The 22,254-nt window shown below is 40.2% G+C and overlaps 1 protein-coding gene across 1 annotated transcript in view; it reads right to left on the reverse strand.

Annotated features, from left to right (window-relative positions):
• Positions 1-11,279: 11,279 nt before the first annotated feature.
• Positions 11,280-22,254, reverse strand: part of pdss2 (prenyl (decaprenyl) diphosphate synthase, subunit 2) — a 33,316-nt gene continuing 22,341 nt past the window's right edge. The window contains exons 4-8 of the mRNA XM_026151077.2: positions 20,605-20,679; positions 17,731-17,904; positions 15,960-16,091; positions 14,915-14,950; positions 11,280-11,611 (exon numbers count right to left, since the gene is read on the reverse strand). Of these exons, the coding sequence (XP_026006862.1) occupies positions 11,456-11,611; positions 14,915-14,950; positions 15,960-16,091; positions 17,731-17,904; positions 20,605-20,679 (573 nt within the window). The 3' untranslated portion in view covers positions 11,280-11,455. The remainder of the gene's footprint in view (positions 11,612-14,914; positions 14,951-15,959; positions 16,092-17,730; positions 17,905-20,604; positions 20,680-22,254) is intronic.

The following is a 22,254-nucleotide window of genomic DNA, read 5'->3' on the forward strand; positions in this document are numbered from 1 at the left end:
TCACTTCCGCACAGCTGTGGAAGAAGAGACGGGTGAAAAAAAAAGAAAAAGGACCACAGTTACAGTTTTACATTGTAAATGCACAGGGCTGCCGTTACACTCTTTGACTTGTATTTAACTGAGAGTCCTCCAGCTAAAGAAGGGTTTGAATAAATAACCGAATAATAAAAAAATAATCCTCAACATGCTGAGCAGCTGTTAGCCCACGCGAAGGACACAATCACGAAACGTTATAAAACATATCCCATGAATTAACACACACACACACACACACACACACACACACACACACACACACACACACACACACACACACACACACTGGACACTTTTATTCAACTGCTCTGAACTCATATTAGTTATAATAGTTTATAATATAATATTAGTTTTGCATTTTCTAATTAGTTTTTATTTTTCATTCATTTTAATTTTTTGTTTTTACTTCAGTATAGTTTCAGTTTTGTTTCAGTTTTATTATTATTTTTTATTATTATTACTGTACGGAGGACATATGGCAGAGGGAAGATTTAGGAAAATGAGTACATGCTTACAATAAAAACACAAGTTTTTAAAGGCAGTTGTCTTGTGGAAGAAATATGCTCATTTTGCAAAATTGTTTTTGCATCTAACTTAACTTTTTAATTTAGTTTTAGTTAATTATAATAACCTTGCTAACCAGCTAATCACATAGCAGGAACTGAGTGCATTTAGACATGTAAACATGCTCAAAATGACCTATTGGAGTTCAAGCAGAGCTTGAATATGACATGGACTAGTCTGAATACTGGGATCTTCATACACAAGTATCTCCAGGGTTTCAGGAGTCGGGAGTGAGAACGGGTTGCAGGAGAATGGTCTGAAAAAAGAGAAAATTGGTGTATGAAAACAAGGGATCCATCCTGACTTATTTCAAAGGCCCAGGCTGTAAGCACATACAAGAGTAGAAATACAATTACAGAGTAGAAATAGAATCTATACAATAAATACATTAAGTCATATCAAAAAAGCCACACATACAGCAAAGTACAAGGCTGAGGCTGTAGTACAATGAAGCATGAGAAAAAAGCTGCAGATTATTAATGACAGCAGTACTGATTCTTCTTTTAAAGGGATTCAGTTTAATTAAGTAAGAAATACTACAAGTTGAGCTCCTATAGAAAGCTCTTGAGTTTTCTATTTCTCAAGAGGACAATGATCACCGAGAGAGACTAATTATATAAGCACTTATAAATACATTTAAGATGAGCAAATGTAATAAAATTATAGAACCTGGCACATGTAAATTCTGAAGTGCATGGAAACAATGTGTCTCATCAGCTTCCTCTCCAGAATGTTGATTGCATGATTGTATATCATCATAAGAGGCTTGATTGTTGTAGATGCAGCTTGTGACCGAGAGGTTAGACAATAACTTAAAATGTTTAAAAAAATAAAATAAATCACAGCATGCACACAACCCTTTCTTTTATTTAAAAAAATACTTGTGAAGGCATGATTTGAAATATCCAGTTTGTAATAGCAAAGAATCCTTCAAATAGATCCTGCATCCAGAGCTGGATCAATTTATTATACAAATCTTTTCATCCAGACCAAAAAAAAAAAAAAAAAAAACAAGACCGAAAGAGTAAATGAGGGGCTATTGCCAGCACCACTTTGGCCACTAACAGCATTATTTGTCTGTTTCATCTTAACATAGGCTGCTTGCTCTCAGGAACCCTTCTGTTAAAGTAGTTTATTTTACTTACTGAGATTTTTTTTTTTGATTTTTTGTGTATTTTACACTTTTGCCAAACAACAATTTTTAATGCAGGACTTTTTTGAGTAATGTTTTTTTTAAAGCCGACTGTTTCTCCTCATTAGAACAAATTATCAGCACGGCATCTCTGTGTCACTGTTAAATAACATGTGAGCACATTTTGTGATAAAGGCTGCAGCTAGCAAGAGAAGTCATGTTGTATTGAACTGTATGTTGTGGTGTCTCTTCAGTATTTTTATATTCTGTTCATAGATACATTTATTGTTCTATTCTATATTGTTCTATAGGTCAATACAAGATTTACTATTTTCATCTATCTATCTATCTATCTATCTATCTATCTATCTATCTATCTATCTATCTATCTATCTATCTATCTATCTATCTATCCTAATGTAACTAATCCTATATTATACTAGGGAGGGATGGTTATAGGCCTAATACTTCCTGTGTATTTGCAGTTCCTTAAGTAGCTGCCATATTGTTTTGCTAGCTATCAAAATTACTTTATGTTTAGTTCTAAAAACCTTGCCACCCATGCAGGCAGGATCTCTGTGAAAATAAAACTACAGAGCCAACATCATGTGGACAAGATCGCCCTCAAGTGGAAAAAAGCAGCAAAACCACGTGAATCCGCTCTGTGTGTAAAACAGGGGGACAACGTCATTGTTTAACTTAACATTACATTGTGTCGATGATACGGCTGCTTTCTCCTCCAAATATACTGATTTGTCTTGATTAGTCCTCCAACTTTCTTTTAAACGATTGCTGACTGTCATCTTGTGTACTCATAAATACTCTGTTTAATACCCGTTGACCTCCGATGGCTGCCATCATTCTGCATGTGATATGCACTGTGGCTTAACAATGTATGCTGGGTACACTTATGATGTCATGGAGTATACATAATATTAAAGAAATAGTGCATTATGCTGTTATTGGTTGTAATTTCCAGACAGAAAATGAGAAAAGCAATATCAATCTCTATGGCTTCTAAAAGAGCAGCTGGTTACAAGAAACAACTAAAACCAAAGGGCCAGCCTACAATTTTCCACCACATGAAGTATAAATGTCCTCAGACAGAGAGTGAAAATGTAAGAAATGTGAAAGGTGAGGAGTATCAGATGCTCTCATGCCAGACAGAAAACCATCCCTCCCTAAAAGTGAACCACCTGTTAGATTGATGTAGGAAGCAACAATGTGCTCAGCGGTCTTTAAGCGTTCAGTGTTCTCTAAGTAAGATGATGAAGCTGCTCAGACCTATCAGATGCAGTCGTAGATGTGTGGCCAGCAGATCTGCACAGCGTGTAATTATGCACCATGTTTACGCGTGTGAACAGGAAATGTATTTGGACAAAAAGTGGAGTAGCACTACATGATTATAGTGGATGCTGAAACTACCGTTAGAGGAATATATTTACCCATGAAACGATAATTCGATCCACATGCTGAGCTCTTCACAACAAAGTCTCTGCTTCTCAGTTGGCACAGAGAAGAAGTCACGCCAACAAGTTTGCCCCACTTTTTGCCTCTGTGATCAGCTTCATTCTGAGCCACTGTTTGAAAAATGTCCCATGGTTTTTGTTTTTTCCCCCCTTGGTTTTGTTTCACTCAGATTCAAGCTGAAAATGGTGGAAATGCTCCCAGCCCATTGTATATAGTGTATTATCTTACTTTTTTCATTGATTGTACTTAATTGTATTTTTGTATTTCCTTCATATATCTGTACCTGAGCTGAGGTGACGCAAAATTTCCCCGTTGTGGGATCAATAAAGTCTTATCTTATCTCTTATCTTATCTTAAAAAGCTTGAGTGGGTGCGTCATTGCATTCATTTAGCATCACTATCCAGACTGAATTCAGTCATAACCAGAAACTCTTTTTGCACACAAGAGAAAGGGCAAATTTTATAAAAAACAAAAGCAATTCAATTCAGTTCAGTTTACATAATGCCAAATCACAAAAGTTGCCTCAAAGTACTTTTTATTGTAAGGTAAAGACCCTACAACAATACTGAGAAAACCCCAACAGTCAAATGATTCCCTCTGAGCAAGCACTTGGTGACAATGGGAAGGAAAAACTCCCTTTTAACAGAAAAGAACCTCGGAGAAAGAAGAAACCAGGAACAGGGAGGCGGCAGTTATCTGCAGTTGAAAGTCGGGTGGTTATGTTACGGTTAGAGATCGCTAGGTCTACTGTAGAGCTAACACAGTGACAGACAGCCATTCACATTTACACCTATAACCAATTTAGGGTCACCACTTAACCCACTGTGCGTGTCTTTAGATTGTTGGCGGGAGACTGATAAACCCAGCCGAACTACACTGTAGAGATGGCCTACTTGAAAAGAGAACTGATGTATGAGAACAAAATGCTGTGGTATCTAAAATACCGTTTTGCCTCATTCACTCTGTCGACCAATGAAATTCCAACAACAGTTTGTCCATCAGTAATAACAGAATCAAATGAAGGCCTGGGTTTAAGATTGCAAGGTCAAAACTGCAGAGAAATATTTGTAACACACAGCTGGTGGCAGCAGAAAGAAACTGTGGGAAATGATTAATAAGAGAGGGAAGACAAATGGAGGTATGCCATATTGTTGCAATCAGGAGAAGATTTTGATTTGTAACGGGCAGAAGCTGTTAAGCAGCACTGGCTTCCTCAGAAGTCACTCAGAGATGAACAGAAGACCTCACATAATTCTATCTTAATCATCGGCTCTTTCATGCACACAGTGGCACACAATGTTCTGTCCTCAGCCACAAATATGTCGATACCGAGATGATATAACAAGACAACGTGTGGCTGGTGTGGTTCTCATTATTCGACTAATGAGCTGTCTCCTTGGCAGTCTGATCTGTCAGCCAATGAAGCGAGTAGGCCCTGTGCAGGGGGAAGAGCACAGCCCAGGGTCAGCCAGGCGGCGGCTTGCGACGAGGGGCCGGCGTGCGGCACTTAACACGGGGAAGAGCTCGTTAAAGTGTCATTTTTGGTCAATATGCTCATCTGTGTGGAAGAGGCCAATCAGCCATACTGTTCCCATCTCAGGAGAATGACTTTCATCCATCACCGTCAGCTATATGATGATATTAGCAGGTGTTTACTGATAGCCCATTCAGAGGAAGACAAATGGAGATTCTAACATCCTTCCACGCTTACATTCACTCAGTCATTTTACATTCAGGCTCACTCGTAATAGGGTCACATAGAATCAATCCTGGTGTGGATAAAGAAGGGAGGCAGGGAAATATTAGGTCACAATCACTGGTGTGTAGCCAGAGACTCTGACATCTATGTCTGTGAAATTGAACCCCGTACTTAGAAACATGGAGACCAAATGAAGCCAAAAAGCTTGAAATATTTATGTCATTTTTATAGTGTAAACACCTACATTCATCAGCAGTATGAAGTGTGCACAAGTATTGGTTGTTATGTTACTCTCCTTAGCATCAGGCTACTTTTTCACTGTAACAAGTGTTAGTTTTCCATTTAAAGCAATTAGTTATTTCTTCCTTTTATGGTAAAAGAGAGAAACCCAGGAGATATTTATAGCGTTTCTGTCTCCAGCTTGCTTGCAGCCATGGACAACCTGTTGTTGTCAGTCAAGTTCAATTCAATTCAATTTTTTTTATATAGCGCCAAATCACAACAAAAGTTGCCTCAAGGCACTTCATAGATACAGAGAAAAACCCAACAATCATATGACTCCCTATGAGCAAGCACTTTGGCGACAGTGGGAAGGAAAAACTCCCTTTTAACAGGAAGAAACCTCCGGCAGAACCAGGCTCAGGGAGGGGCGGGGCCATCTGCTGCGACCGGTTGGGGTGAGAGAAGGAAGACAGGATAAAAGACATGCTGTGGAAGGTTGTTAAGGTTGTTAATTTTTGCTGTGAAGATTTTGAGGATTTTAACACCTGGGTTTATTGAGACTGATTCAATTTACAGTCAACATAAAATAGGCGTTTGAAGAACTGCAGTTTTGGGCACTTCTGCAATGGCTTCATGGCTTTTAGTTCATCTAAATCTGCTGATTTTAGGGCCACTTTTAATCCTTTTTGTGGCACCAATTTGAAAAGACGTCTGAACCCTTGCTCTGAGATTTCCATCTATATAGACCAGACAGTATTACATGTGTTACAGCTTTGTTGACAGGCTCTTCCTAAATGCACATCTCTGACTTCACGCCACCGTAAAGGTAACGGAGTCTTAATGTGCTATTAGATGATGGCTACACTGTGTTCATGACGGGATAGAGATGGTCAGTAACAATACTCAGGTAGGCTGTGGTGAAAACTGGCAAAAAAACAAAAACAAAAAAAACCCTTCGAAACATTCGTTTAAGTATTGAAATATAGTACATTTGGAAAAAAAAACCTGAGCTTATTGTACTGAAAACCTTTGAAACATGGTGTCTAAGCAGATATTTCCTCTGGATGTCTTTAACCTGGCCTCTGGTAACACTGTCATTTATGACCAGGCTATGTCCTTCAACACTACATTAAACAAATGTGCTGGACTGCTTTCTTTCATCTGAGGAATAAAAATGAGAAACATCCTGTTTCAGTGTGAGGTTGGAAACTAGAAGCTTTTCAGGGAGATAATAAAGGATTGCAATAGTCCACACATTCGTTATTTCTAGGCTGGACTATTGCAATCCTTTATTATCTCCCTGAAAAGCTTCTAGTTGATTCAAAAATGGTGCAGCAAGAGTGCTAAGAGGCAAGTAGAGCAAATTATAGGACTTTATTTTAAAGATCATTTGATCCTTTGGATCGGCTTATTAGACATACGTTTTAATAAACAGCTATCAGGTGTAATTATTAAATTTATGTATCAGAATTTAGAAACTAATTTCCACTTTAGGCCTAATGAAGATTTTTTTATGGTCAAACTCATGAATGTACAAAGCTTTTATCGTTTTTATTAATAGGCAATGAAGCTTGTGAATTCATGACAATCAAGAATTCATTATTGTTTAAAAATGAATTAACAAGAAATTAATGTATGTTATGTACAATAGCCCAAATCATTAAAATCCAACTGAGAACAACTAAGATCAAAGAAAGAATGACCAAACCTAAAACAGCTGCTACTACACTTCCCAAGATGCATTGTCGGCTGCATCTTTAAGTAGGCCCTCACTGGTAAATACCCTAATCTTCCAAACTCTCCAGACTTGGTTTGTCACACAAGGATTGCCTTAAATGTTTAAAGGCTCCCCCACAGCTATAGCTGATGTGTTTCCCCCCACAGACTTGAATAATAATCCTCATTATAAGTAAACTGATCTTCACGTGTAAAGCAAACTCAGTTAAAAGTGTGGACGTGTGGATGTGAGAGTGTATGGTTCTCTGTATCTCTGTGATGAACTGGCAGGCTGTCCGGTCTGTGCCACGCCTCTCGTCCTGTGGTAAATGAGGCTCCAGCCTCCTGCAACCTTGAACTAAGTGATTAAGAAAATGGATGGATGGACGGTAAGAGGCAGGTTCTCTTCATCAAGTCAATGGAATTGCCTTCCCATTAAAAAAATACTGCATTTACTGGTTGTTGTTGTTGTAGTCTTTTAAAAATATATTTATTCTGTTATGTTTATATTTATTAAATATATTCTATCAAATTCTGACCCTACTATCTGAAAGTGGGTTTGGTTCATCTCCTGTTCTTCTAAAATGTGTAATAATGTGTCCATCTACTCTTACTTTGGAGATATCAGCTATAGAAATATCTGCCATACTTTGAATATAATGGAAATATAACGAAAAGTGCTTTTGGAAATCAAAGCACAAGGACCAATCCATCACTTTTAATCTTTTATAAAGTACAGTGAATGCAGTAATGAATAATTAACCATTAATAAGGCATTTATATGTAATAGTAGGCCTCATAATTCAGTGTTGTAATTTGAAAGTTAATTTTCTCCTGTCTTCTTGTGGCTTTAAATACTTTCCCTTCTGTTAGATTGACTCCCTCCTCCTGTTTAATTTCAGCTGTTTGATCACTTTGATCTTTCCATCAGCCAATAAAGATGCTTATGTCAACGTGCTGCATTTGAGCCTTCGCTCCAGCAATTCCTAATACTCCTAGGAATCGAAAATAAAGTTGTATTTCTTTTAACACTGCAAATCAGGGAATTTCTAATTTAACATTTATATCATGTTTTAATTATTGAATTTGGCACTTAAAAAAATCCAGAAATATGTTTTCAGACAACCGTAGATCTAACAGTCACCGTTCCCAGCTTCCACAGCAGTGTTCCAGTGTTTGAGTGTGTAATGGAAATTTGTTGGGCTGCGCTGACCTGCTCTCTCCACTGGACTCTGCTGTAATTACACCACTTGTCGCCTGGGCTGGGCACACTAAGGCCTCTCTTTCACACTTCATGTTTTGGATGTAAACTTATAGCCTTGCCAAGTCTTCCTTTTCATGAAACCCAAGACTCCCAAACTGGAAACTGTAAGCAAACATAGCGTCAAGTTGCTGCAGTGCAGGATAGAAACTTGACAAAAGCCCCTCACCTTCCTCATTCTGCTCCTTGTTTGGGCTACGAGGTATCAGAAAGATTAATACTGGCAGCAACAATGTTGTCAGGGAAGGAAAAATGCTATGATTTCTGTTCGGCATTAAACATTCAGCTTTACCACTGAAAAAAAACCTCACCCATCAAGTCTTCTTCTGCTGTGCTTGGCTGATTTCTGCTGGGAATGTCTATGCAACAGTTTCATTGCTTAGGCCAGACCTCATCCTCTGAAATAAAGTTTTGTTTAGCAACTATATTTGTCATTCTGGCAGTGCCATGGCCTCTCTCCTTGTTTGGTCCTTTTAACTTTCCGTGTAACTTTCCTCATGTCTCCTCACGGCGAGGATAAATATTTCATGAAGTGCCTGAGGCTTTCCCTGGCACATGCAGTACCTCTCTGTACGCAGGAAGCCCAGGCAGCGGAAACCAAAACAGACGAGGAAGTGGACGAACAACCCAGCAACAGAAATGAGCTTGTTTTTCAAACAGTTCGCTCCACATCACCTCCTCTTGCACTTCAACCCCACCTTCTTCTTTTATATCCTATCATCTCCTATTCCCTGCTCCTCATCCACCACTCTGCTTCTTCTTCCTCACCTCAGGTCCCTTTCCCCACCAGTGCTACTCTGGTTTCAAAGCCGTTACTATCTGAAGTTTGGGATCAAATAATTACAACCAACATGTAAGCTCTAAAAAACAACACCACTCCCAGCAGGTAACCTTCGAATGTAGTTTTCTTCCCCCCACTCCAAATAGCTCACAGGTTTTTCAGATTAGACAGGACTAAATAACCATTTTCTCACTGATCACGCTGCTGTGTTGGAGTTTTTTTTCTTTTCTTTAGGGAACCATCAAAGACTTTAGACTAGAAGCTCAGTGAGACTGTGTTTAAACACACTGGCGTGATGTTACTATATTCATATCACCGGTACCAAAACTGAGGAGCTGAAGTGTAAAAGCCAAAGGGTCCTAAAGGACATTTACAAATTCATCCTCCACAGTTATTCCCACAAAAAAACAAAAAACAAAACAAAAACAAAACTATTTTGTCTAAATTATTCATTAATTAATTTGAATGTTTTAGTTTTTGTTAGCAGAAGTAGAAAATTTGCAACATCATTATAAAACTTTGTTACCTGTACGGAGGACCAAATCTGCCAATATAAAACAAATAAATACATGTAATTATATAAATAAAACAACAAAAATAAATATAGATTAATTTATACAATTTCATTTTTTTAAATTAATATCCCATTAGTTATTTAAAGTGACAATAGACATCATGTTTGCCATTCATTTTTATTACAAAAACTGCTGTGTGTGTGTGTTGTCTTTAAAATGTTTTATATTATTAAATTCCTCATATAAAACAACAGGCATGCAGACAAAAATCAATGACACTAGAACAGGGATTTTTTTTTCTGTTTACTTCCACACCAACAAATACCTCTGCTGTGATCTTCATTTCACTATGTGAAAGCAACATAAATAATGGGAAAAACAACAGCGGTGCTTATTTCATAACACACTAAAAAACTGATGACATGGATAATGCTGGTGGTTGCTTAGTTATGAGGAAAACTACGGTTGTGATTACGGTATCACAACTGGTCTTTGCCATTTCTTTTTCCCTTTAATTTTTGAGGTTGTCAATATTGGGCCTTTTTAAAAATGAATATGAATCTCTCTCTCATTTTACTAACTATCACTAATAGTAAAGTGATTTATCACCATTTCCATGACACGCGGGGTCCTCCATACAGGAATTTCACAATTTGTTTTAAATAAAATAATTTCTTGTTTAATATTTAATTAATTTAAAATATTTGTGACAGGTATATAATTCCATGTTGGGATTATTAAAATTCTCCTGATTCCTGAGAAGCAAAAAAGGTCCTGAAAAGATGCAGCTTACAGGCCACCATTAAATAACATCACCAACAGGACTAATAGAAAGTCTTTTATTAATGATCTTTCCTAAATATATTTTTTAATTTAAAAAATGTAAAGGATGTGACTATAATACTCCTCCCAGTGTCTTCGGGTCCTCTCACATGATACGAAATTAATTTTGAGGTGGTGTTTGCGTATTTGTTAGTTAATTTTCAATTCCTCCTCGTCACAATCTGTGTACCTTCAGCCCCCTTTCTTTCTCGTCCCGTCTTCGGCCGTCTGTCCTTCAGGTGTGGCCTCGATGTGACAGACAGCTGCCAGTGGTGGCCTGGTTTCACACCTTGGCTGCCCCCCCGCCGCCTCCCTCTGCAGACAGCAGCCTGGGAAACCACAGGCCACCAGGCTGGCGCCAGCCTGTACGGCTTAGAGCAGGGCAGCCGGCCCAATCAATACCTCTGCATTTCCTGTCCATTTGCTCAGGTCTCTTCATTAATAATTACTGCTTGGCGGAGCTTCAATGCGCTCGCTGGCTGGGCCAAGGGGAGAGGCTGGGTGACCTTTCCCCGCCCCTGGCTTGACTTGGATCACACAGACAAACACGGGGAGAGACATAATAAGGCAACACAGATGACATTACCCCTGATTCATGCCGGTTCCTCCTCTGTAGCGAAGAGCACGCCAAATGCTATTAAAAAAAATACATTTTTTTGCAGCTGTGCTTATCAGCAGTGGTACACACCAGGTAGAACATGACTTTGAGACATTTTTACAACCAGTTTGGTGCCGCTTTTCAACTTGGCAAACACCCACTAAATCCAGCAGCTATGATTTCACCATCATCTGTGCCGTGCAGCGGCAACCAGGAGGAAGCTATTCTTAAAAGTAATTTTTGAAAAAATAAGTGCCGCTCGGTGTATCATTTCCTGTTCATGGTACATTTTCCAGATGACAATAACAATTCTTCAAAACATCTTAAATTACGTTCTGCCTGGGATGTGCTTTCGCTGATAAGCAAAGCAACAATAAATGCCAGGTTTGAAACTGCAGCAGCCCGGTGTGATTATTTTCTCCAGGCATGAGAGAAAACAAAACGCATGACATGATGCTGAAGTAATGTGGGGTTTTTAAAAAAAACTTTTTTATTTAATGATGACCAGAGAGCAGAACAGTTTCTCAGCATCTGGATCAAGTAAAACAAAGTTAATCTGTTCTCGTTCTTTGGCCTCTGCAGACAAAGACCCCTCCAGGCTGTACAGGAGTGTGTGTGTGTGTGTGTGTGTGTCCAGGTCAAAATTTGGTGACGGCAGAGGCGATGTTCTCCAAGGCGGATCGAGCCTCGGAGGAGGGGAAAGCCTGGATGGCCTCCAGAGCCTTGTTGCCATGGTAACAGCACAAGTCCATCGCCGTGCTCACGCCTTTCTCCGATTTAACCGCTGCCAAAAGCTGCAGACGGATGAAAACACGCATTAGTTTGTCATGTTTGTGTCACTCTCGTTACTATCCAGCTGTCAACACAATAAACTGTTAAGAGGCAGCGAAAGTTAGCTCGCTGTTAAAGCGGGCCCGAGGGGTAAAACGGGAGGAAAGATGCCTTTTAATAACCCCTCCCCAAAAAACCCCAATCACAATCACGTCTGTGCTGCCAGTGGTACCACTGAAGGCAGCTTCCCAAATTTAACTACAAGAGGAAATTTTCAGACTCATCACTGTGAGTTGGGCTTTAAAAATTTGGCATTTGACAATGAGAAAGGAAATGCCCTGAATCGTGTTTCTCTGCCAGTGCTAATTACGTAGCTCACAGCTTTTCTGTCTTTCCACTTTACTAATGAAGGCACCGGTTTTTCTGCACGCCAGGTAATGAACTGAACAAAGGATTTCCGTGAAGACTGTCCGTCACAAAGTCACGGATTGTTGGATTTTTTTTAACACATTGATTTCTGCTCCTATATTCCAGAGAGCACCTCATGCACCTTACACAACTTACACATTTCACGCATGAGGAAGCAGAGGCCATCAAATCAAATCAACTCTAACATCAGCTTTAAGTACACAGACTGAGTGAATTTGTGCACCTCCCTGTGCTTTACTGCTGCTGTGTTGGGACATCTTTTTGCTGGAGGCGTTTTACCTGATGAATTCTGGAGGTGGAAAACCCCGTAGGCCTTTCTTCTCTAAATCACCAGCCAGGGTGATGCTGAGTTCGACACCTGCAGTTCTTTATTATCATTTTTCTTCTTAAATTTAGAAAAGACTATATTTCCTGGAACATTTCGCGCCATCTTCTCCGTTAACCTTCTTTAATTCGGCATTAGTTTTTAACGTTTCCTCTCTCCCTCCTCTGTTTGCGCGTTATGTTTGGTTCCACATCCTGTTCTTTCTTCATGCTCCGAACAAGATTTGTCTGTCTTTGCCGCCTTGAGTCTCCTGATCTCATCAATATTCACATGCAGCACGTGAGAAAAAATTAAACAGGACAAGTGAGCATGATAGCTGACATAATTCAATAAAATATGATCAAGTTAATTCATTTTTCAAAAGTAATGTACACTGAATATATTAAACATCATTTAATAAAAGATGGAGTTAGTTTTTCATCTGAAAACGCCACTTTGTCAAGATTTAGTATGAAACGGTGAGTTACCCCCGTGTAATTAAATTAAAAGCCAATGAGAGACCCTGAGCAGCTCCTGAAGCACCTGTCCACGATATCAAGGCTTGCTCTGTGGCTCCTGATTACTGCTGCAACTTTCCACTGATTATAAGCCAGCCCATCTTCTAGAGTCCTTTTCTATGCTTTTCAGGTCCTGGTAAGTCTGTGGCACATAATGTAAATTGTGTAATGCCAAAAACATTACAATTGCTCTTGGCAACACAAAATAACTGCCCACAGGTGATACCAAGATGGCTGCTAAATGGCAAGACACCGAGGCCATGTCCACACTAATACGTTTTTGTTTGAAAACGCATCTTTTTCTCCCCGTTTTGACCTTCCGTTCACACTGAGACGGCGTTTTCGGTCAAGGAAAACGTGTTTTGAAAACACTCTCCAAAGCAGATACGTTTTCGCATCGCAGTGTGGACAGCGAACCCGGAGCCTTTTCGAAAACGATGACACAATTTAGTCATGTGATACAGTCATGTAACCAATGAAACTAAGATAGCGGAGGGCATTATACAGCAGTTGTTTTGTTTGCTCTCAATTTTGACAGCCCTATTAAAGACTAATATCAGTTTGTACATGCTCCAGATAGTTTTTCTTCAAATTTTTTAATTCTCACTCGCTTTTGCAACTTTGTACTTTTGTGTTACTCGCAGCAACAACTCCACCTCATTGTTAGTCCATTTAAAAAACTCAGTGCTTTTCCTCGACCTTGTGCCGCGACGTTTCAAAGAGCCGAAAAGTAAATAAACGGCAGACAAAAATGAGGCAGGTCGAATAGTCTTGCCTTTCACGCATCCGCAGTACTGGAACCTAAACGTTTTCGGCCGTTTCAGTGTGGACGCAGAGCGTTTTCAGACGAAAACGCCGTTTTCAAATTTATCCAGGCTAGTCTGGACGTAGCCTGAGAAACATTTAAATACTTGGAAAAATTGGAACTTACACAGAATAAAGTTGGTGTTTCTGCTTAATGTTTGTTTTTAATCTGGTCAAGATTTAACAACATAATAAACCCTGATCAATTTAGCAGACATGTTTAACTCTCCATATCTTCCTCCCTTGCTGCTCATCATCACTATTCAGCCAATCACACTCAAACTTTCTGCAGGGTCACCATCTAACAGCTACACAGCAATGACAAGTTATATAAAAAACAGACATTTCTTTTAATACAATCCACTGATTAAAACCTGACCATGCTTACTGAAGGTCACAATAAATTGTGCGTTGAATGGTGAGCACACCTCCTGAGTAGCTGACGCAGCTCCTCAGGCTACAGTGAGTCATCCTCACGTCTTTTCTGTACTCAGATTTTCTTAGATGATTAAAACCAAAACATAAGTGCCTACAAATAAAACTTCTGACTGATTTTGTGTGTGTAGAGCTACTGGGGAACAAAAGACTAACAGTCAACACGAAACTCTGCTTGTCATTTTTCAGTTAATTCATGCTGGTTTTAGCTATTACAGGTTCCTAACTTTGTGCTGAATCCAAACTTTAACGTTTTCTCACCCCCGTGTGCTGCTCTTAGTTTCCCTCCTTGTGTCTCCTCACCTCTCCTTCCCCTCAAACTTCTCTCCCCTTTTCAGCAGCCCTGCTGAAGGAGATTCTCTCACAATGCCACTGTCTCAGAGTCTCGGTGTCTCCTCCGCAAATAGGCCTCGGTAACTAATCCTTCCTGCTCTTGTTTCAGGCGAGACCAGATAACACCCCCCTCCTCCCCTCCTCCAACACCATCGGACCCCCCCTCCTCTGTAGCTTCGCTCTTTTTTTGCACCCCTATCGGTCCCCTTCTATGCCTCACACATTGACTTTGGAAAGCTTGTTTCCCAACTTTGATATAAGTTACAGTGAAAAGACATCCTGTTTCTCTTTGCCGTCTTTGAGGGCAGACAGTAAGGAGGTAAAAACTGTGAAATACGGCAAAGGAAAATTGTGGCCATCTAACAAACTTGTAACAAAAGTGCAACTCAAAGATAACAGAATAAAACTGAACTTTGTGTCACACTGTGAAATAACATTAAGAGTTCATATCTCACGGAACGGGCAGATTCTGGATAAAGGCATTCGTAAAGCTGTGTGCTTACCTTTGAGTAATCCAGCTGGTTTCTCAAAGTTTTTGCCTTGAAGAATAAAAGAAAAAGAGATAAAGCAGGCATGTATCTCTGGCTTCTAAGGGTAAGCTTTAGAAATTTCTCCAAGGCACAGGGAATATTTCACTGTCTATTTCCCCACCTACACCTACAATAGTCAGAGGACAAAGCGTGCTTCTTCGTTGTTACAATTTGCACAATAGCAAATACAAAATAAATGCATAAAACTAAAGCAAAGAGTCAAGCAAGCAAGTCAGATGCAATAACAACTGAAGCTGAATAGTGAAAAAGTGACACCTGGAGTAGTTGTTGCAGTATGTACTACAATAAAAACGACTTCCACTGATTCAGAGGGGGTCAGGGCAAAACTTTTTCAATAAGGAACAACCCTGAAGTCTTAACTTTCCCGATGATGCTCTGCCAGCCTCACTGCTATTGTTCTCTGCCTGTAGGGGAAGTTATTTTTACCTGAGGCCTGCAGAAGCACTAGAAGCACAGTGTTTTTAAATTATACTCAAAACAGCAGCAGTGTGAGGAGACGCTGGGGGTCTGCTTCTCTGGTTGCAAACCCTCTTTTGGCCAGGCCATCCAATCACAGTGGAGCAGGGGTGGGGTAAACACTATTCTGACCAACCATCAGGTCCTATTTGATAAGACTGCTGCGTATGGCTTTACCAAAACACATCCCCAAAACTTTTTCTGGACTCAGTGACTGAATTTGTTCATTCAGTCACTGAGTGAATGGAGGGCAGGTCAGTCGGACTGAGATCAGGTGAGTTTTGTTTCAGCAGTATGGAGAAATTTAACAGCTTTCTCTCTCACCTTTGTTTTAGACCTCAGTTTGATCTTCTTTACTCATCACAGTAACAGATACTGTGAATTAGATTATAAAGTAAGATTCATTCAACTTTTCAAGTGGTTGCACGCAGCTCTTTCAGATCTGATGCAAACCTATTTAAATTAAAGCTGATACTCCTGCTAGAAACATAAAGGCAGTGAATCCAGCTGGCCCTGGTGTCATGGACCATCCTTAACGTACCTGCTGCAGCTGATGATGCCACGTCTCCCGGCCCATAATTTGACGGTGGAAAACGACCGGGGCGGCGCTCAGACTAAATGACAGCGGCTCTCCTACTCTGCTCTTCATAAACGGCTGCAGGTCAGAGTTCAGCTGCAGAAAGGCAGAGAACATTCGTCATTGCGGAGCTTCTACTTTGTAACTTTCAGCTTATCAATTAAACCAAGTCAGTGGTGAAAACAGTCAAGGTTGCATTTGCCTGCCTACACTCTGAGCTGACCCTGTTAATGAACAGACACAGCTAGCCTGATGAGGACGGTTCTCCTTCAAAGACCTCATTTTTGGTTCCTCCCATGCTGAGATTCCCTGTAGCCACTGAGGCCTGCAGGCAGGCAGCTACAGGGAGCCCCAGCAGGAGAGGACGCACTAAAGCAGCAATGAGAGTGGGATCATTATGAATGACTTCTACACCAGCGCCAATAATATTCAGCTGAAAATCTCTGAACCTTGGGAAAAATAACTGAGCAGCTGCATTATTTACATCTTAATGACATTCTAGCACATAACAAATCAACCTTCTTCCTGTTTCCACATTTTTATGCCCCTCTCTGATACAAGAATAATAAGACAGACAGGCACTTAAGTCTAATGTTTCCTATGTTTCGTTTGCACTTTTTGTAATGCCGATAAATCACTCTGCTCCCTTTAACGTCACGCTTTTATGTATCAATTCAGCTACAGTGTGAAGTATTTGATAAATAGACATAAAAACACTTTTGAAAAGAAGGGCAATTATTCATACCGAGGATGAGAGAGAAAGAAGTCAGACATTACTAGAAGCCAGATTTTTTTCTTTACTTTGAATTAACTTGATCACAGAAAGTATGTCAGTCAGGAGGTCCAAAACTTTGGCATAAAAAAAGATCAAAGACTAAATTAGAACCGCCAGAAAACCTCCACATTTTTAATTTAAGTACTGACATAACTCTATTTTTTTTCACTGCACATAACAAAATGCAACAATCTATGTTGCCTCTTCTCTCTAAAAAGAACACGGCTGCACGGCTTAGGTTTGCAATGTTACATCTGAAAAAAGCGCAAGACTTCTGGAACGATGTCTGAACAAAATGCACAGCTCCACATTTGGCAATAACCAAACATATATCAGCACGGCGGTGGAGGAGTGACGATTTGGGCTTAGTTTGCAGCCACAGGACATGGGTACCTTGCAGTCATTCACTCAACCACAAACTCCTCTGTATACCAACATATTCTAGAATGAGTCCTTCTACCCGACAGTTAAAGTTTGGCTGAAATTGGGTCAAGCACCAGGACAGCGATCGACACATAGCATGGCTGACAAAGAAAAGAATCAAGCTGCTGCAGCAGCCCACTCGAAGTCTAGACCTCATGCCTAAAAACTTCAACATACGGACATCCTTAAGCTGCTGAATTATGGAGGACTGGGACTATGCTCCTGAACCATCCATATTCATAGAGACAAAAATCCCGGGAATTACAATATTTTTTCTGTTTCCATGGAACTAATGACAGGAGCGACTAGGATCCTTCTCTTGGCTTTTTTCTAACACAGTCAGGCGTTTATTACATCTTTTTTTAAATCTCTTGTTTAAATTATCAAAAGAGTTTGTTCTTCTTGTATCTAATCCCTTGAAATCCAGTTGGTTTCCCGCTAAAAAAGGCATCGTGATGATACGCTGATCAACCATTATAGATTTATTGCTCAGACAACCTCCTTTCTTGTATATGTTACTTGCTGGATTCGCCTCACCTTGTGGCCCAGCGACAGGTGTTTGCCGTACTTGTAGGCCAGTCTTTGAGACTCTTTGTCGTGTTTGGCGAGCTCCATCGCAGCTTGACAGCTCTTGGCTAGCAGCGCCCCATGAGACAGGAACGTCTGCTCCTCCCACGCCGCCACGTCGATGCCGTCGGTGAGGCCGTTCTCCTGCAGAGCAAACAGAGGCAAAGAGCATGTGTGAGCAGGCCTGAGCTTCCTCCGCTTTTAAGTTCCCACAGAGCACCTCGCTGCTCCACCAAAACAAGCCTTCCTTGCTCTTTGACTTTATTTCTCAGTGTGTAATTCGTGAGGCCTCAGCGAGGAGCAGCACACAGTTATTTTCCACAAGTTCCTCAGTCATTTTAAAGGAAGAAGGAAACAGTAACAGCAGAAAAACAACTGAGAGTTTGCTTTTTTTAATTTGCAAATTTAAGTAAATCATAAGAAATATACACAAATGGAAACAGGTTGTTATTATTAGAAACTATTAAATAAATTAAAAATTTCTGGAAAATAGAGAATAAAAAGCCATTGAAACACATCAATTATGTGTATGACATTTTCTAAAATATATAAAAGTAATAAAATAAGTAAATTGTGTCAGAGTTGGAGATGTTTTTTTAAACTACCTCAAATGAACTAGTTATAAACTCAGCACATAACCCACAGATTTAGATGAGTTAAAGAAAATTGTTGCTCACTGGTACCTCTGATTACTGTGGACTATTTAGGAAAGAAAGCTGCTTATTACTATTATTAGTCTTATTCAGTTATTGTTGGCCACTTTCACACAGAAGCATTACTAACCTTTCTATGCTGCTCACAGTAGGTGTTAACTATTTAATCTAAAGGCAACCAAACATATTATCTTTGGTTTCTTGAAGCTTTTAACTGAATCTGAGTAAGCTTGTTTTTGCAATAGTATATTTCTTAAAATAAGGATGCTGGTGTTACTACATGAAAAAAGTACATAACCTAAAGCATTTTTCTCTGCCTCTCAGTACTTTCTGATTTTCTGACATTATACCCAAATTTTTTCTACGGATGATTCAGACATTTCAAAAGAGGCTATATGACGTTTTTCTTTGTTCCTAAAAAGGTCATTTCCATGAAGCAGTCAGGCACTAAAGCTGTAGCAGGCATTGTATTGGTGGAGGGAACCTACCCTTAAAAGGCTAATGGTGGGGCATACCCTGGACAGTTTGCCACTATATCATCTAGAAACACCATTCACATAATGACATAATGACCAATTATAACCTTGTGCATGTCTTTGGACTCTGGCTGGAAATGTGGGTGTTTCATGAGAAGCTACTCAGGCACACGGAGAACATGCAAACTCCACTCAGAAAGGCCCCAGCCAGTGGATTCAAACCCTGGACCTTCTTGCTATTAGGCAAATGTGCTAACAACTACACAGCCACAGCAATAGTTTACATTACTGAGCACATGTTCACCATAAACAAATTGCCAATTAACCTCTTTATTAGTAGTAAATTAACTGTTTGTGAGCAATTACAAAACCTGACCATGCTCTACTTCAACTGAGAACTTTCTGCTCAATAACCTCATAATTACTGCTTATTAATAAAGGTAGTTGCACATAAATTATGAGCTTGATGTCCTCTGCTCAGTATAGTCCTAATAATGTGGCAGTAACATAAAAACGGACTTTAGTGAGGTCTACTAGAAGAGCTTTTACTGATTCACTGTTGAGATTCTGACCTTATTTATCATTTCCTGGGCCTTGATGCTGCCCCTCAGTTCATCCTCTGTCTGAAATAAACCGTTTTAGCTCTTCAGCTCAGGTCATCGTCACTTTAAGGCCAACTTTCTTCTGATTGGCTGCCCATTGTAACCACAAGGCTTGAACAGCAGGTAGGTGGGACTTCTGTGCTCACAGACGGAGCTGTGTGGCCAAGATGAGGATAGCAAGGATATCTTCTCTATTTTAAACTTTAACCTTGTTTAAATTGGCATAAATGATTGGAATGGTAGGTCTCCCGCTGTTGAATGGCCTTCTTATGTATCTCTGGACCATTCCTAGTGCGTCAGTGTACGTTGTTTCATGTATTTGTGCCTTGTGTCTTAGCACTATGCCTCCTCCAATGTGTCAGAATTCTTCAACTTGATCTTTACTTTTGGGAAGCAGATGAAATCGCAGTGATGTAAAGCGAGCTGGGCAGGTCAAAAAAAGGTGTCATAATAATGTAATGAACTGAATGTTCTCTCAGACAGCTTAGGATGTTACAGCACAGAGAAGTTCACCCTGTCAGCGCTTACAGCCATATATCCTTCTCATCTGATCTCAGAAGCTAAGCAGGGTTGTCCCTGGATAGGACTTGGATGGGAGACCACCTGGGAATACCGGGTGGTGCGAAAATAGAGCAGGTTGGCTATTAATCGGAAGATTCCTGGTTCACCCAGTGTGCATGCCGAAGTATAGGCAAGATGCATTCATCAGCGTGTGTTTATGTCATGCATAGACAAAAAAACCCCAAACCTGTTTATGTGTGAGGAGTGCTCAAAGTGAGAAAAAAGCACCATCTAAGTACAGTCCATTTAAGCCTTGTGAACAGAGGTCTCTTCAGCAGAAAACTGCTCAGTCATCATAGCTGGAGACTCATCTCTCATCACTAGACTGAAATGGCACATGCAAGTTTCTACACTTTACAATTGCGAAATTGCAGAGCGCACAGTATGGCCAGAATGACGCTTCCACAGAGAGACCTAAACACTGCAGAGATACAGAGAAGATTACCTTGAACAGGAGATCAACCAAATTTAATTTGAGTAAGGCATTGGGATATTTCAAGGTCCAGAGAAAACGGATAAGTATGCATTGTATGGGAAGAAAAGATGTTTTACCTCTGTATTGTGGGAATTCTCATAATAGACTCCTTGAACCAAATCACCAATGGCACTGGAGATCAATTCAACGACCTGTCGAAGACAAAATGAAAGAAAAACACGTTGAAGATGTTTGTTTCAGATTAGGACCTGAAATTTTCGTATTCACGCTCATTTTACTTGATATCATTGACTCCAAAATATAATAACTGTATCAAAACAGGAATTAAAATCAACAATAAATCACTTAAAGACAGACAGGAATTTCATCAGAAAGCATGTTAAACTTTGCAAAAAAGATTTTTGATGACCAAGAAGAAAAGCACAAGAAATTCAACTGTGAAACCAAAGCTAGGACGCACAGGTGTCTGCATGCTTGGTCCCAACAGTGAAGCCTGAACCAGGAGCAGTGAAGACCTGCTTTATACTGAGTGGGATGACCTCAAATAAACCGCCAGCCGCTGTAAAGGCATCTCACCAAGAAGCAGAGTGCTGCATCAGTTTACTGGTCCCCCACAATCACCAAACCTAAACCCAGCTGAGTTGATTAGGGATGAGCTGGATCACACAGTGAGGGAAAAGCAGCCAACAATTCCTCAGCACATGTGGGAACTCCTTTCAGTCTGCTAAAAAAAAAAAAAAAAAGCTTCAGGTGACGACCTCATGAAGCCGCCTGAGAGGCCAAACAAAAAGCAAAAGGTGCCAAAAGGTGCATATCTGAGCCAGAGATTACAGGTTTGATTCACACAGCGGTCAACATGTGCAGCTACTTGACCTCTTCAAGTGTCCCCAGGTCAGGTACTGCACTTAGCCTCTCCCTCCTCATAAATCACTAACGCTAACAGCGCTGATTAAACTCCTAAAATGTCGATGTAAATGAGGCTGATCACAACCGACACGCTATTCGGTTCATCTGTGACATTTGTAATTAAAAACCACAATCCCCCCCCACACCCCCTCCCCCTTGACTGAAGAGCGAGGAAACGGTATCTGAACAGCTGGTTTGGAGAATTAATCGGAGGTGAGATGTGCTGGAAGCCAGGTGAACTGCAACTCGGCTGCTCATTTTCGCTCCGTAGGGGAGCTCCTGGCGATTTCACGAAGCACATCCAGGCTCGCCTTCGTTCATTATACTTTGTATTTATAGAGGAGTCCGGTTTGAGAGAGCCGGCTCGGGTGTCTGTCTGGTCTGAGGGGCTGAAATGGAGCTAAAAGGCAGATGGTGAGACAAAATAAGGTGGTGTCCAGAGAGCAGAGGGGTTAACAAGGTTTTGAGAGTGATGATCTGACCTCCGGGTTCTCTTTTCTCATATTCCCTCATTATTCAAAGATTTCTTACGCTTTGTACCTCTGGGTTTGCCTCATTAGTATACAAGGTTAGGATTCTGCAAAAACATTGTGAGTCAAATGGAAAAGGAAAATGAGCCTTAAGTCTAAATAACCACTACATCTGCAATCAGTGAGCCATTAAATATGCTTTGTATACATTTTTAAAAACCAAACTAAGACAAAACTTAAAGATGAGGCTAAAATGGGTGTTTTGTTTGCTTAAGAGTGCAGTTGCCCATTTCCCCTTACAGGGGGCATGCATGCCTACATTTTAGCTTACAGAAACCCTACCAGCCTCTCATCAACCACCAGATAAGAGGCTGTATCTTTTAAAGTGGT

The sequence above is a fragment of the Astatotilapia calliptera genome, chromosome 19, assembly GCF_964374335.1.
Source record: "Astatotilapia calliptera chromosome 19, fAstCal68.1, whole genome shotgun sequence".
In the NCBI taxonomy this organism is placed as follows: domain Eukaryota; kingdom Metazoa; phylum Chordata; class Actinopteri; order Cichliformes; family Cichlidae; genus Astatotilapia; species Astatotilapia calliptera.